Source organism: Carlito syrichta, unplaced genomic scaffold (genome assembly GCF_000164805.1).
Source record: "Carlito syrichta isolate Samal-C Ts95f unplaced genomic scaffold, Tarsius_syrichta-2.0.1 Scaffold302948, whole genome shotgun sequence".
Taxonomy (NCBI): domain Eukaryota; kingdom Metazoa; phylum Chordata; class Mammalia; order Primates; family Tarsiidae; genus Carlito; species Carlito syrichta.
The window spans coordinates 240,389-256,168 of record NW_007247044.1 but is presented as its reverse complement, the minus strand read 5'-3'; the positions used below and the strand labels follow the sequence as shown (position 1 = coordinate 256,168).

Genomic DNA, 15,780 nt, shown 5'->3' with positions numbered 1-15,780 from the left:
GAGATAGACACCCTCAGAGCACAGGGCTGCCCTAGGACAAATAAGGAGTAAACTCCTTAAGTCCCTACTAGGAGAAATAGGTGAAAGGTACAGTACAGAATTGTAAGAGCTTCCCAAAGGTTCCCCACATGGTTGTGATTTGTTCATCCCTAGAGGCATCCAAGCTGGTGATTCACTTGGCTGGGACATTGAAGTGGAAACTTATATGTCACATGGATGAAATCGATGGCACATGCTACCCCTCATCGGGTGAAAAGAGTAGGAAAATATGTATATAATGTGAGATTTAGTTTTGTTTTGTTTTTTAAAAGGAAGCTTTCTGTGGTGTACATCTTTTATCAGAAAGGTTGTAGAGACGTCCCAATGACATTCCTAAAGCCAAAGAAGCCAAGAAGAGCTGTACAGTAAGGTAGGAATGGTCATCATTTTTTCAGCATACTCAATCCTGGACGATGTCTTCTTGAGAGTGGTTTACCTGTTAGTCTGCCATGCACTTTCATAGTCTTGCCCCTTCCACCCTCCCCAAATGATCTGCAGTTGAAGTGTTGACAAGCTTGAAAAAGGTGATCGGAAGTAAATTGAAACTTACTGTCAATAAGAATGTTCTTATGCATGGCTGAGTTGAGGGACATCTGAGAACTTAGACATCAGGATTGCTCTGAGCAAACAAGTTACAATTCCCTGGGAAATTGTCTTTCAACTTCATTTACTCCTGAGAAATGTTCACCAAAGACTTACTATAGTTCTGTGTCTTTTCCTGCAAACTGGCACCCCCTCCAGACATGGGAGTGCTAGCTTGCTCACTAGTGGAAATATTCTTTAGATGGAAAGAATGTTCATGCAGGTGGCATAAGATCTTCTCATTTCTGGGGACTACTTTCTTAAATTTTCCATACCTCTAATACTTTTCTTTTCCTTCTCTCCTATTATTTTTCATCCCAAATAAATATTTTTCAATGGAAATATCTTTATAATAAAGACAAAAAGAGAATGATCTGTAAAAATGTAGAATTCACAGTTTTTTTGGACAAGGGTGATGTGTAACATTTTTTTCAGACTGTGGGAAAGCCGTGGAACAATAGTTGATCCATTGGGACTTAAGCTAGAGCTCTTTTTTTTTTCAGTCTCCATTGTTTGTTTACTTCTTTACTCTGCTGATTTAAATCTGTCTTAATGGCCCAAATAGCATAGGATGTAGCAAGATCTGGAACATGGTGGAAAATGAACTGAAAAGAAATGACAGTGGCTCTTCATTCTGCAGCAATACCTCTTCATGTGTGAGCCAGTCACTGCACATTTCAGACCCTGTTAGACACACAGAGAGCCTTCAAGAGCATCTAGTTTTATTCCTTCATTTTACACCTGAGGCCTTGAGGGGAAGTTCCCAAGAGCTAATCAAGGGCAAACCACGTTGCCCGATGGCCCCATTTATTACATACTCTTTCCAATACACTGCAGAACCTCTTAATGTAAAGAATTCACAGTTTTTCAGTAGAGCAGGCCAATGACTCTATCAAGACTTGGGATTTGAATAATAACAGCTACTGTTCTTTATACTTTATATGCATTATCTCGTTTACTGGGTCACAACATATAATTAGTAGTCCGACTCCATTTTTTCATGTGTGACTACTGATAGCTTTTAAGTCTCACTTTTCTCTTCTCATTGTTCCCCACATATGGGCAAGCTTTGAAGAAAGTTTGGGTGCTTCCTCCTTTTGTGCTGGCAGCATTTAAACCACATATGCTCCTGAGAATTCATATCCTGGTTCCACTTTATAACCACAATAACCCCCTGCCCAGTCTCTTTTTCTGGCTCTCATGTCAATTTTGAACCATTTTGGGAAGCCTGCACTGCTCTCCTTGGAAGGGCCTTATTATTTAATTAACAATGCTTTTCGTCCCCATTTGGTGTGTGCTTGACATGATTAGTCTTGACATTGGAGCCAAATTTTGGGTTGATAGCCACAACAAAATTCTGAGATTTATGCTGTTATAATCAGCATTTTACAGATGAGAAAACTGAGGACTAGAGACATCAAATACTTTAAAAATTGCAGAAACAATTTCTGAAAATGAATATACTGCTAAGATTTAAATTCAGGCCTGAGAATATTTTATACCTAGTGTGTACTATTGAAATGTAAGCAAAGGATCTGTGATGAATCTTTGACTCCTAGTTAAAGTTCTAGTCCAAGATTACATAGCTAGTAAGTGATGGAGCTGGGATTGAAACCCAGAAACTGGGATTCTGGAATATACAGTTGAAGCATCTCAAACTGAGATGTATTTAATTGCAAAGCCTGTGCTCTTTCTACTTCAGCAAAAGAGTAAACCTGGATTGCATGAAGCTGTAGAAAGGCTATGCACAGTATAATAATAGAATGTTCCAGGCATTGTGTTACGTTATTTAATTTTTTTATTACATCTCTGTGAAGTCAATACCATCCAATTTTACATATAAGGAAATTGAAGGCTCCGAAAATTTAAGAAATAATATCCGAGATCACATAGCTAGTAAGTAGAAGAGCTGGCTTTAGAGGCTCTGTGGATTGAGGTATTAGAGGTTACAGTCTAATGACCTTTTAAAGCGTGGGGATTTGGATTCTCCTAGGTCTGTAATAACAAAGGGAATTTTTCTGTGTATTGAGTAATAGGCTGTTTACATGCATTATCCTATTTAAACTTAGAGCAATGTTATAAAGTAAGTCCCACTATTATTCCCATTTTACAGAAGCACTTGGGTCTTAGAGAGTTTAACAAAACATAGTCAAGGAATGTCAACGAATGTATGGACCCTGGGAGGAGTTGACATTTAAAGTTTGTTTGGTTACAAGGCCCAAGCTCTGAAAGACTCACTGACTTTGCAGTTTGAGCCCTAATTCTCTCTTCTCCCTACTGAAAGTACACAATATCTGATGAGGACCTCGCTATATCTTTAGGATTTTAAAAACACAACCAGCTGCCCTAGCACAGCCCTCCCCACATCAGCACCTCGTGAGCTGTTGCAGTATATTCCTCCTCAGCACCTCCTGTCAGATTCCTCATTCTTGCTGATTTCAGGGACTGGGCTGTCACTGGGATTGCCATTGCTGCTGTAGCTACTCAGGCAGCACATGCTGCAAGTCCCCGTTATCTCTCGGACAGCTCTTTTTGGTATGTTAAGGATTTATTCAGTAGAAAAGGAAGAAGAAAAAAAGGAGAACCTTCTGTGATCCATACATCTCCCTTCATGAATATCCTGGAGTTTATAGCTCTGGAAATGAAAATCAATATGCTCAGGGAAGAAACTGCTGAGTGGACCTACAGAAAATGGAGAAGAATGCAGCTACTGTGGGAGGTCCAAGAGTGGTCTTCCAGGTTCATAAAGTCTGCAAACAAATTCAACCGTCTAACAAAAAACAAAAAGTGGATGGGATTTCTTCATATTTATTTGTCTAAGATTAGAACGTGATTTTCACCACCTTATCATATAGGAAATCTGTTCACACGAACTGGAGACAATACTAGGACTCACATGGACACTAATAGGGACAAAGAAGCATCATCTGCAGGTTTATTTTTAAACTTCCAATTTTTTCTCACCTTTGGAGAATTATAGATTTCAGGAGGCAACAGGGAACCTAAAAGCAGTGAAGGTACTTTTGTAGAAATAGAAGGAGTCCTTCAGTTGATTTGAGGAGGTGTAGCTAAGCTAGTTTGTTGTTTCAGCTCAGCCACTGAATAGCAGTGTAACCTTAGACAAAAACCCCTGTTTCTTCTCAAACCCTTCAAGTCCTTCCTCATTTGAACTTCAGTGATCTCTGCCCCCCCTTTTTTGTACAGCTCTGACATTATTTGATATTTTTAAAAAGAAAATGACGAACCTGCATCAAGTGCCTCATCATATGTGTCAGGCACTTTATAAGTTCCTCTAATAGAGCTATATTCAAAGAGCGCGGGAAGCACAAAGGCAAGAAGTGTCGGGGTAGGTATCTCAGAGGATGTGCCACTGAAGCTGTGCCTTGAAGGATAAGAGGCAGAAAATAAGACCAGGCCGTGATAGGACAATATTTTTCACTTCCTCTGAAATTGTGGAAAAACTTATAAGAACCTGGCTTGTTTCGGGGAACCAGGGAAATGTAGGAAGTTTGGTATTGCTGCAGGGGAAATGTATGGTGGTAGGAAAAAAGACCAAAGAACGAAGAAGCCAGGACCAGATCGCGGAGGGCCTTGGATGACTTGCCGAGGAGTTTTGACTTTGTCCTGTGGACAGCACAGGTTGCCAACAGAGATTTTTAGCAGCAGTGTCGCATAATTAGATTGTTTTTTTATAGGAACACTTTTCAGGTTGCGATATGGAGGGTGACTCAGAGTAGGGAGACTCTAGAGACCTGGGGCTAGATGGGATGCTAGTGCATGCATTACATTCAGGCCAAAAACAAGGGCCCTCTGGTGGACAGATTTTTGGTTGGCCTCCAAAGACCTCTGCCTTCTGGCATTCACGTGTGTGTGTATTCCCCTCCCCTTGAGTGCAGGCTGAACCTAGTGTCTCCCTCCTATGAAGAAAAACAGTAAAAGTGACGGTATGTCACTGCTGAGATTAAGTTAAAGAAAGGTTATGACTTACTTTCAAAGTCAGCTGCGATGATTTCAGCATCCCCATGGAGAGGCTCAGATGGCAAGTAGCATATGTCTCTGGCCAGAAACTAACTAGAACCAGAAACCTGCTCATCAGCCACTCGAATGAGCTGGGAAGTGGATTTTCTGAGGCAGGCCAGCAACCACATTAGTGACCTTGAAAATGAATCCTTACCCAGTGGAACCTTAGATAACTGCAGGCCTGACTGACTCCCTGACTTCAGCCTTGTGAAATATGCTAAACAAGCTAGGTCACACCCAGATTCCTGTGCTTCAGAAACTGGAAGTAATAAGTACAGGTATTGGTTGTTTGATACTGCTAACACTTGGAATAATTTCTTACACAGCAATAGATAAGTGATATAAGTCCCAACTAAAACAGTGGCAATGAAGGATTGATGGAGTGTAGATATTAAGAAGTTGGGCCGGGCTTGGCGGCTCAGCCTGTAATCCCACGCCTTTGGGAGGCTGAGGTGAGTGGATTGCCTGAGCCCGCGGGTTCGAGACCCGCCTGGGCAGGCGAGACCTCATCTCTACAATAAATCAAAAAAATTAGCCAGGCATGGGAGCGTGCGCCTGTAGTTCCAGTTACTTGGAAGGCTGAGGCGAAAGGATCGCCGGAGCCCAGCAGGTCAAGGCTGTGGTGGCCGGGAGCGGCCACTGCACTCCAGTCTGGGCGACAGAGTGAGACTCCAGCTCAAAAAAAAAAAAAAAAAAAAAGTTGGGTTGGAGTGTGAAGGGGAAGGAGATGACTAAGGAGACATTGGTGCTTTTTAATTGAGATGGAAATAGGGTAGGAGGTGTTGTTTGGGGGAGAAATGCAAGTTCATCTGCTGGTCAAAGTTTGAGGACCCATGAGACACCTTGTATTTATACTCAAGAGACAGTTTGATTCAGAGGTCTGAGGCTCAGGAGAATCATAAGAACTGGACATTTGGGACTATAAATTAGACATGGCTCAGGAAGTACAGACAGCAACATTCTCTGAAACCCTAGATATCCTCAACCCTAGACAGCTATTTCATCAAGCTCGTGGTATTGCGTGTATGCACATATATGTGCTATTTATGTATATCTTCTCCCAAGGAGCTGCCTCCCTCCTAAAATGTTTTCCCTTAGCTGTGTAGTTATATTTGAGTTCCAGTTTTACCTCATGAAAGACTCCAAACATTAGTGAGTCTTTCCACCTTTCAGATTAACCTGAGCTCCCTCCAAATTGGATAAGTTGGTGGGAGTGTAAACTAGCATAGCCTCTGTGTAAATCAGTGTGGCGATTCCTAAAAGCTGTAAAAATAGACCTTCTATATGACCCCTCAATATCCCTACTGGGAATATGCCTGGAAGAACTCAAATCACTCTATAAAATAGATACCTGCACATGTATGTTTATTGCAACATTGTTCACAATAGCAAGATCATGGAGTCAACCATGCTGTCCATCAAAAGAGGACTGGATTTAAAAAAATGTGGTACATATACACAATAGAATATTATGCAACCATAAAACAGAACAAAATCATGAATTTTGCAGCAACCTGGATGGAATTAGAGTTTATGATACTGAGTGATCTCTCACAGAAACAAAGATCTGAGCATCACATGTTTTCACTCTCAAGTGGACCTTGAACAACTACCATAATACTATAAGAAAAGGATTGACAGTGGCGGGAAACAATGGAGGGGAAGGGAGGTGGGATTAATGGTAGTCAATATCTGTCTGGGGAAAGGGGAGCACACTTCATTAACAAGGGTACCTGCACAATGAATATTTGTATACCTTACCCTTAACTGTGCCCCACAATTTTAAAATAAAAAATATATATATTAAAATTTTAAAAAAGTTCTCCTTGAACGAGCGCTAGGCAAATCTGCTGTTGACTTCCACTGTTATAATTTTTGGCAACATCTCTAGAGCTCATATGTTGTTTACACACTCAGCTTAATTTATTTTTCCCCAAAAAATCATATAATGTGACATAGCAGGAAAGACTGTTAGCAGAAGAAATATAGTACATGGAGAATCTAGGGATGTCAAGTTGACCCAGAGATCTTTTTCAGGGGTTGGTGGTGGTGAGCGTGTTTCTAGCTAACCTGCAGAATGTAAACAGAGCCTGCAGACAGACTGAAAGACAGCTCTATCAGCTCTGCTGGAGGTGTTGACACCACTATCCTAACCAGGGTGTGAGCACAGAAGCTTGTTACCATTCCAATTTTGCTGAGCTGCTTGGGGCTTTTGACATTAAAGATATCCTGCTCCAGCACACAGAGACATATAGAAGAATCTTAAAGTTAGGAAGCACCTTAGAGATCTTTTCAGAATAGAATGCAGAGACTAATCCTAAATGTTTCAAAATATGTACCTGCAAATAATCAATGGTATTTCAATTGAGCAATTAATAGTGACAAATAGAATCAGTTTCAACTGAGCAATACTAGTAGATGGAATTGGGTTTTCTTAACCCGTAAAACCACATTAAAATTAGTGGGGCAATAGTTCATTGGAACAAAAGTGATATGTGTATAAATGGGATTGTATGCAGAATCATACAGTACCAAACTAAAATCCCATATCAAAATCCAGTCTTTTCACTTTCAAAGTTAAGAACTTTGACTATTTTTCTTGTGTTCTCTATCTCCGTTCATGCTATCTCTTTCTCTAGTCACCCCCAGCCAGGGTGAAGCAAAATTTCCTACCTTTATATCCTACCACTTCCCATTTTTACTGCTACTGTTTCCAGTCAGGGCTTTCTCTCTTGCCTGAGCCAAAATCAAGCAGCTTCTTGACTATCCTCCCTGCCTTCAGTCTCTTCCTTCTCCAATTTGTCCTTCACACCCTGCACAGTCATCTTATCTTTATAAGGCACCGACCAAAATCCTTTCATGATTCCCACTGAATACAGGATGAAGTCATTACCCTTTAGCATGGCATTCAAGGGCCTTGAGTAGGAGGACCTTTTCTACCTCTTCAGCTTCATTTCCCACATCTCCCCACCCCCTTCCTCCAAGGTCCTGTTATTTGACCATATGAGGCTCCCAGACTCCAAAATATATGACTGTACCTTTTGCATGTTATTCTATCATACTGGAATGTCCACTGCCCCTTCTTTTCCTAGGAAGGTCCTATGTACTCTTTAAGGCTCAGCTTAAATGGTTTGTTCTCCAAGAAATTTGTTCTCCACCTCTCCCATTATTAGCCTTGGCTCTCTACCTTGGAATGACTCTCTTTTCATTCTGTCTTAAGATTGAGTCCCCTGTTGACTTTCTCTCTTCAAACCTACATTGTGAGCCCCATGACTTCTTATTATCACCAGGTCCTTCCACACTTCCTGACACATAGGATACCTTAAAAAAATGTTTATAGAATAAATAAATCATAGTCCTTAGCAAACCTTTTAAACATTTCAAAAGTCCATAATGGTTTCATATTGAAATAAAAATTAAAGTTTATTAAATGTCTTGAATTATGTGTAGTAAGCATCATACATGTTTTATTTGTGCTCATTAAAGATTGCCAGTATCCACATATGAAAGCATATTTATTAGCAGTTAATAAAATCTAAAGCTGGGCTCGGTGGCTCAGCCTGTAATTCCGTGCTTTGGGAGGCCGAGGTGAGTGGATTGCCTGAGCCCGCGGGTTCAAGAACCCACCTGGGCAACTTGGTGAGACTTCATCTCTACAATAAATCAAAAACTAGCCGGGCGTGGTAGTGTGCGCCTGTAGTTCCAGCTACTTGGAAGGTGTGGTGGAAGGATCACCAGAGCCCAGCAAGTCGAGGCTGTGGTGGCCGGGAGCGGCCACTGCACTCCAGTCTGGGTGACAGAGTGAGACTCCAACTCAAAAAATAAAAAATAAAAAATAAAAAATAAATAAAATCTAAGAGTAAAATATGCATGGTAATTTAAATTTCGCTGAAGTGTTATTGACATTTTCATAGGGAATACATATTTTTTAAAAGAAACAAGTACTTAATTGCTTTTTAACAGAATCTTTGTTCTCGATGAAAACTTTCTTTAACACAAAATAATGAATTTTAACATGAGTTTTTAAAACTCACCTTTAAAATAAATTTTGAACAGAATTGCTACCACAAGATTTCAACTGGAGATTTAATTTCAGGTTTTTTAGTAACTAAGAAGATTATTTTGTTTTTCTTTTGAAAGTGATTGCCCTTTTCCAGCTACTCTTCAACTGAGATAGGGATACTAGAAGTTTGTTTCTTTTTATTGCAGAATCATGTTTCATTGTATGGCTACATCACATTTTATTTATCTATTAATCACTTAATAAGACATTTAAATGGTTTCCATGTTGGGGCTATTATGAATAATGCTGCTACTAACACTAGTGTGCAAATTTTTGTGAACATATATTTTCATCTTTCTTAGTTATTCCTAGGAGTGGAATTGCTGGGTCATATGGTAAATCAATGTTTAATCTTTTGAGGTACTCCTGGATTATTTTCCAAAGTGTTTTGCACTCCCCCTGGCACTGTATAAAAATTCCAATTTTTCCACATTCTCAACACTTGATATTGTCTTTTTAAAAATTATTATTATAGCCATCCTATTATTTGTGAGGTATTATCTCATTGTGGTCTTGATTTGCACTTCCCCAATGACTAATGATGTTAATCATCTTTTTAATAAGCACTTTGTGTATCTGTATATTTTGTTTGGAAAAAACTGCCTATTCAAGTCCTTTGCCCATTTTTAATTGGGTTATTTATCTTTTTATCATTGAGCTTTAAGAATCTTTACATAGTCTAGATGTAAACCCCGATAAGATATATGAGTTGCACATATTTTCTTCTATTTTGTAGATTGTCGTTTCATTCTCTTGATGGTATCCTTTGACGAAAAAAACATTTTTAAGTTTAATGGAATCCAATTTCGTTATTTTTTATTTTGTGTTTATATTTCTGATGTCTTTTTAAAATTTTTAATGATGAAGTTTTATTTTGCGTCCTTTCTATATTAATAACTGTCCTCAGCAATGAGAAGTATCACTTATGATGGAAAGTAAAGAATCTGACCAGAGAGTACTAGCTCCTCCTTGGAAACTCAACAGAGGCCACTGGGAAAGGTGATCATAACAGCTAGTACAACCAGGGCGTGGTGGTGTGTGCCTGTAGTTCCAGCTACTAGGGAAAGGCTGAGACAGGCAGACTGCTAGAGCCCAGAAGTCTGAGACTGCGGTGCACTATTGTGTAGCCTGTGAATAACCAGTGCACTCCAACCTAGCAACATAGTGAGATTCCATCATAAATAAATAAATAAACACTAACAATTTCTTTCATAAGGAGACATATTTCTCTATTTATTTTAGGGACAGAATGGTTTTTATTGATTCCTCACAACAAATTGGAGACATTGTCATCCCCACTTGACAACTGAAGAAATTGAGGTTCAAAGTGATGTCTTCAGGAGCTCACAGCTGGTAAGGGATGGAACCAAAGTTGCAAATTCAATTTTGATTTTCAAGGGCCTGGCTTCAAGTCCCAGGGTGTTCATTCCTTAAATATGCAATAAGCACTCCACAAATATTATTGAGCACCTGCTACAGAATAGGCATGGTGTTAGGTATTGGTGAATAAACTAGACAGTCTTTGCCCTAGTGGAATTTACAGGTTATTAGAACAACAATAGTCAGAATCACACAAATTAATGTTAACTGACCCCTGGGGTCAATGCTCAGAGAGGCATCCAGAGTTGTGAGAGCTTATATTACGGACGTCTATCCTATTATGGCGGATGACATCATGGAAGTCTTCCTAGAAGAAATGGTACTTGAAATGGAGTGTTTAGGAGGACAACGGACTATTTGAGGAAAGAGTTTGAGAAAGAACATTCCAGGCAAAGGGAACAGCAAGTTCAAAAGCCCAGAGGCAAGAAAGAAACCGTGTATTTTTACTAATAGATTTTATTGTTAAGAAATCTTCTGGGTACACAAAGACATAAAAATGAGAACAACAGACACCAGAGACTGCTAAATTGGGGAGGGAGGGAGGCAAGGATTGCAAAACTACCTGTTGGGTAGCCTGCTCGCTATTTGGGTGACAGGCTTAATAGAAGCCCAAATCTCACCATCACACAATATAGTCATGTAACTAACCTGTGCATAAACCCTCTGAAGTTGAAATTTAAAAAATAAATATAAATAAAAGGAAATCTGTGCTTGATAGGTAGATTTGGGGGAAATCCCGCAGATGCATAAAAACCAATGTGTATAATAATTTTTATTTAATATAATTACAGGACTTTAAAACTTGTTGAGATATGAAACTATCACAGACCATAATTTATTTATTCAACAAATATTTCTCAAAGGGATCTTGGTTGAGTTTCAGGGAGGGGAGAGTAGAGGTCTAAGGAGTTGAGCCCAGAGAGGAGAGCACGAGTTGGATTAGGCAAGGCTTTGGAGGAGTTGGAATATTTTTCCAAGAGCAATCAATAGGAAGTCACCAGAAAGTCATTTGAGAAGGGAAGTGACAATGATAGGATTTATGTTTCAAAAGTGGAGTGAATGTTCTATGGAAAATGGATGCGGGAGGCAGAGCGGAAGCAGGGAGAAGAGGTAGAAGGCCATGGCATGGCAGTGGGCTAACAAGGAATGACAGGTGTGTAGACGAGAATAGTGATGACAGAGAGAGGAAACACAGCATGTTGTGTTCCATTCAGCTGATGGGTGCTCACCTAGCCTCTTCTCTGCCTGTCCTGGGATCCAAACTCTGGGCTTGCCCTCCGCCCCTCCTCCCGCCTCAAGAGGGCAGTGAGGGTTGCTCAGGCCCCTGAATTTAAGTGCCTTCTGGTTCCTCAGTGGCCCCAACTCCCTGCAGCCCAGGCTGTTCAGCTTGGCTCCCAAGGAGGTCTTTTTCTCCAGTGAGTGGGTTTGAAGAATGACGAAGCTGCTCACTAATCTGATCCTGCTTCTGCTTACCGAGGAGGGGACTTGGCAGGGGGTTGCTCTGGTGTGCTTGTCCTGCTTGTGTTAACTGCAGGCCCCAACCCAGAGAAAGGCTAGGGGATTACAGTTCCTGGGGCTCCCTGCCCCCTCCTCGCCCCAAAATAGCTAAAGGAAAGGCCGGCACTTTTTTCTTTCACAAGGAGACACACTTCTGTATTCACTTTAGGGAGATAATATATTTTAAACCTGCCGTTTCTGGTGATAACAGGAATGCAATCCTATTAGAGAAAATTGGAAAGACCAAGAAGGAAGGCTAACCAGTATTCATAATACTACCCTTCTGTCTTGCATGTTTCTCTAGTCATATGTACTAATTTTAAACAGTCACGACCATATACACTGAAAATAGTTATGTGTATCATGCTTTTTCCACTTTATGCTTGAAGCTTTTCCCGGTGTCATTAAAAATGTCTCCATAAACAATTTTAATATCTGCCAAGTAGCCTTTCAAAAAAACCATATTTTACTTAACCTTTCTCCATTTGTTGGACATTTTGGTTGCTTGTAACTTTTTAGCATTATAAAAAGGGCTGTGACAAGCACCTTTGTGTTTATGAATCTTTGCCTGCACTTTGGATGCATACCCTGCCCCCCCATCTCTAGTAGGGGGATTAATGAGGAAAGTTGCATAGTCAGAGGATAGGAACGCAAATTTCAAAGTAGAGTAATTCCCACCCAAAAGTAGCTCTCCTCCTGTCGTAGAAGCGAAAACATGGCCTAGTCCTTTTCCTTCTGTAAGGACTTGATACTTCCCATATACTTCTTCGTTAGTCAGGTATTGGCTACTAGGTGTCTCTATGGCAGGAACTACCTCTTTCTCTAGAGACCTCGCTGGATTATGGGCTTTAGAGGCAGCTGGGGTTGTGATTTCACTGGTTTCTTTCTAGGTTTTGTGGCCAGTGGAGCAGAGAGAGCCCTCCCAGGCCTGGGAGTCTGGTTCCAGTGCTCCATGGTAGAACCAGCTAGGCAACCTTGAGATCCGTCATTTCCCCTTTCCGGGTCAGTTTCTTCGTATGTAATACAAGCAAGAGGAGGCAGAAGGAGTTGGGTTTGACCAGATTCGTTATCGTTGTAATTTAAGCAAAAGAACCCTTATTTCAAATTAAACCTTACCAGATTCCCATTCTATAAAATAGATTAAGGTACTGTTGCCCTGGTGGACTGGTGGAAGTATGTGGAAGCGTGGGGGAGGGGCTCCAGTTTGAAAACTCTGGCCTAGAAGATGGAAGTTTCAGTTCAGTTCAGTTCTCTTCCCTATTGCTGAAGCTAAAACAAAAAAACAAAACAAAACAAAAAAAAAACTTTCGTCTATATTTAAATCCTCCAAATGTGCTGATTGATGAAATCTTTTCTTTTAAAGGCAATTTGGAAATCAGACAAAGTGGAGCACAAAGCTCTGGATGTTTAGAGAGAGAGTGAGCAGTATGTGAGACACGCTGAAAGGGTGACCCTGGCACTTCTAAGGAGGCAGCAGCACAATGGACTCTTCGAAAGAAGCAGTGTCAGAGTTTATTCCCTCATGGCACCACCCCCCTCAGTGGGGGGAATTGCTTGTTTTTACCCTCCCTTTCTTGGAGTCATTTCAGACCAAACTTCAGTCCACAATTCCTAGCAACTGAAAACGCAGAGTAACTTGGGCTATTGAAGGCCAAACACTGTGGAAAATGTGATAGAGGATAGATATGACAAGAGAGTTTCTTTCCGCTGTTGGGATTTTGGAGCACCGGAGTTGGGGAACCGGGACACGGGCGGGGGTAAAGGTGAGTGTCACAGCCCAGGCAGCTTGTGCTTTGCTCTGATCACATCAGTAAAGGTTGAAGCACCAAACGTCCAGGAGGGGTCCTGAAAGTCCGTGGCCCTGGAATGGGGAGAAGAGGGAGCGGTACGGAGGCCGAGGCCGAGCCCCATCCTGAGCCCGGACGCAGCAGGCCCGGGAGGAGCACTGCGCGGAGGGCAAAGCGTCTGGGTCTGTAAATCAACGCCAGCCCTCTTTCACCCCATGCTTCACATTGGGGGATGGGGTGGGGGGGTGGGGATGGCAGCGCAAACGTCTTCGGGGGAGGGGGTGGCGCTGCCTTCCCAGGGAGACTCGACCTTTCTTGGAGAGGCGGGGTTGGTTTAGTCTCCGGGATCCGCAGTGATGTGTAAAAAGCGGGCACGACCCCCGAAGCCTCAGAAAGCACCCGCCCCTCCCCCTGAGGCCCGCCCCGGCCCGCAGGTGAATGGCTGGCCGGCACAAAAAAAGCCGGCTGGAAATGTGGAATTCGGACCAATTTACGGGAGATTCTGTCGCCTAGGGTCCCAGCAGACCTCAAGCAAAGAAACCTGTGGTCAGTAGTGGATGAGGATAAAAACAGTGCACCAGGCCAAGCTTATTGGAAAGGCCGAGTTTAGTTATTCTGGATAGCGAGGTAACAGGATTAAAGGGATTAAGGAAATCACCTCAAACAGCTGAGGAGGGGGTAAAAAAACACTGGTTCTATTTGTTTTCTTCCTAGGCCCCAAACAGATACACTGGGGCCGTGTGGTCCGGCGCGAAACGAAGGGCCCTTCGGGGGGCATAGGGGAAATGACCAAGGGTCAGAGGCTGGAGGAAAGTGTGTGTGGGGGGGGGGGGGGGAGGTTAGAAAGTGGGATCGAGACTTCGGATGAGAGGTTAGAGCTTCTTTTAAAAAACAAGTAGACTAAATTGACAAATTAAAAGCAAAAAGCCCTGGGAAGAGTTTTAGAGGTCTTTGAAAATCTAGGGAGTACTTTTTAAAACCAAGCCTTCCAGGGTCGAATGCTGATGCCGCCGCTTCAGCTACCACTGTTGAAATGTATTTGTTTCCTGCTGGGAATGCCTGTAACCATTTATTTTTAATAGGATCATTGAGATTTCCGAAAGGTTTTCGTTTTGTAAATATTTCAGCTCTGCTCAAATGTCTTCCCGCCCCAGTGCACAAAGGTAAAAGTGCCCCTTTTTTGGTCGGTTTCAGCGGCCGCTGCCGTCGCCGCCCAGCCCGGCGTGGCTGTGGCAGCAGACACTCCTTCAACAGACGCTCCCAACGATCAACAAGTGCGCGGTCGCAGGCTGTGCGTCAAGGCTACTGTATGGACGCTCCCAGGAAGACAAACCACTCTCTCCTCGGAGTTTCAGTTGAGACTCTTGGGAGCTGGTATATTTGGGATCACCAGCAGCCACAAGGAAACCATTTCAGATCATGCTTGCCTGCTCCCAGGTCCCACCCGGCCCTCAGGGTGGGACCTCGGTTATGAAACCGAGTGTAGGTCCCCTCCCTAACCCGCACTTAAAGTTTCAGGACCGCAAAATTATCAGGACTCCATCATGTTGGTTATAAAATTTATTGATCTCTCATTTAGGAATTAAGAGTAAAACCTTGAAAAACCTGAAACAAAAGAGCCCCTTCCCCACTACCCAAACAAAATTCGAACACATTAGCGCGACGAAATATCAAACAGATCACGGCAGAAATCACCAACTCAACAGCTTAAATGCAGACTGGACAGAGGCTGTCCCGTGGCCAGGGGCGGCGAGGCGGGAGACACACGCACACCTGGCTATAAATTAACATTGGCTTTTGCTGCTGCGCCAACTGGCGCGGTCAGCGCCCCCCCCCCCAAAAAAAAAAAAAAAAAAAAACCACGAGGAAAACAGATGCAACGTGACTGGGGGCGGGGGCGTTGCATCTCAAAACAGCCTCACCCGAGAGTACGTTGCTCCCATCCACTCACTCCTCAGCTAACTGCAAACTAACAAGACAACATTTTCAAATGCAACAGAAGAACCCAGGAACTCAGGAGGAGGAGGAGGAGGAAGGGGGGGGCTGCTTTTTCTTTGCAAACATCACAGCGATTCCCAGCCTACAAAGGGGAAAGGAGGGGCAGCGGCAGGGGCAGGCAAGGTCTCTAGAAGTCCCATTTCCGCTGCGCCTGACTTCTGTTTGCTTTTGTACAAAACTCGACAGCTACACCAAAACTTTCTGTCCTCCCCATCATCGGTACAAGGCAACAGTCCCAGGCAAGCAAAGCTACACAAGGCGTCCCAACTTGGGGGTGCGGGGCGGGGTGGGGGCGAGGGTCGGCGAGACAGGCGCAAGCCGGCGCTCAGATGTGGGTAAGCGGCACCGTTCCGTTGACGGCAGTCCCGGCGCCCTGGTAGTGCTGGTGGACGCCGTGAAGGCGGCCGCCTGGCA

The 15,780-nt window shown here is 42.7% G+C and overlaps 1 protein-coding gene across 1 annotated transcript in view; it reads right to left on the bottom strand.

Moving 5' to 3' along the window:
• Positions 1–15,691: 15,691 nt before the first annotated feature.
• The window catches only part of SOX3 (SRY-box 3), a 1,363-nt gene continuing 1,274 nt past the window's right edge, over positions 15,692–15,780 (bottom strand). Inside the window, exon 2 of the mRNA XM_008057312.2 lies at positions 15,692–15,774. Coding sequence (XP_008055503.1) covers positions 15,692–15,774 — 83 coding nt within the window. The remainder of the gene's footprint in view (positions 15,775–15,780) is intronic.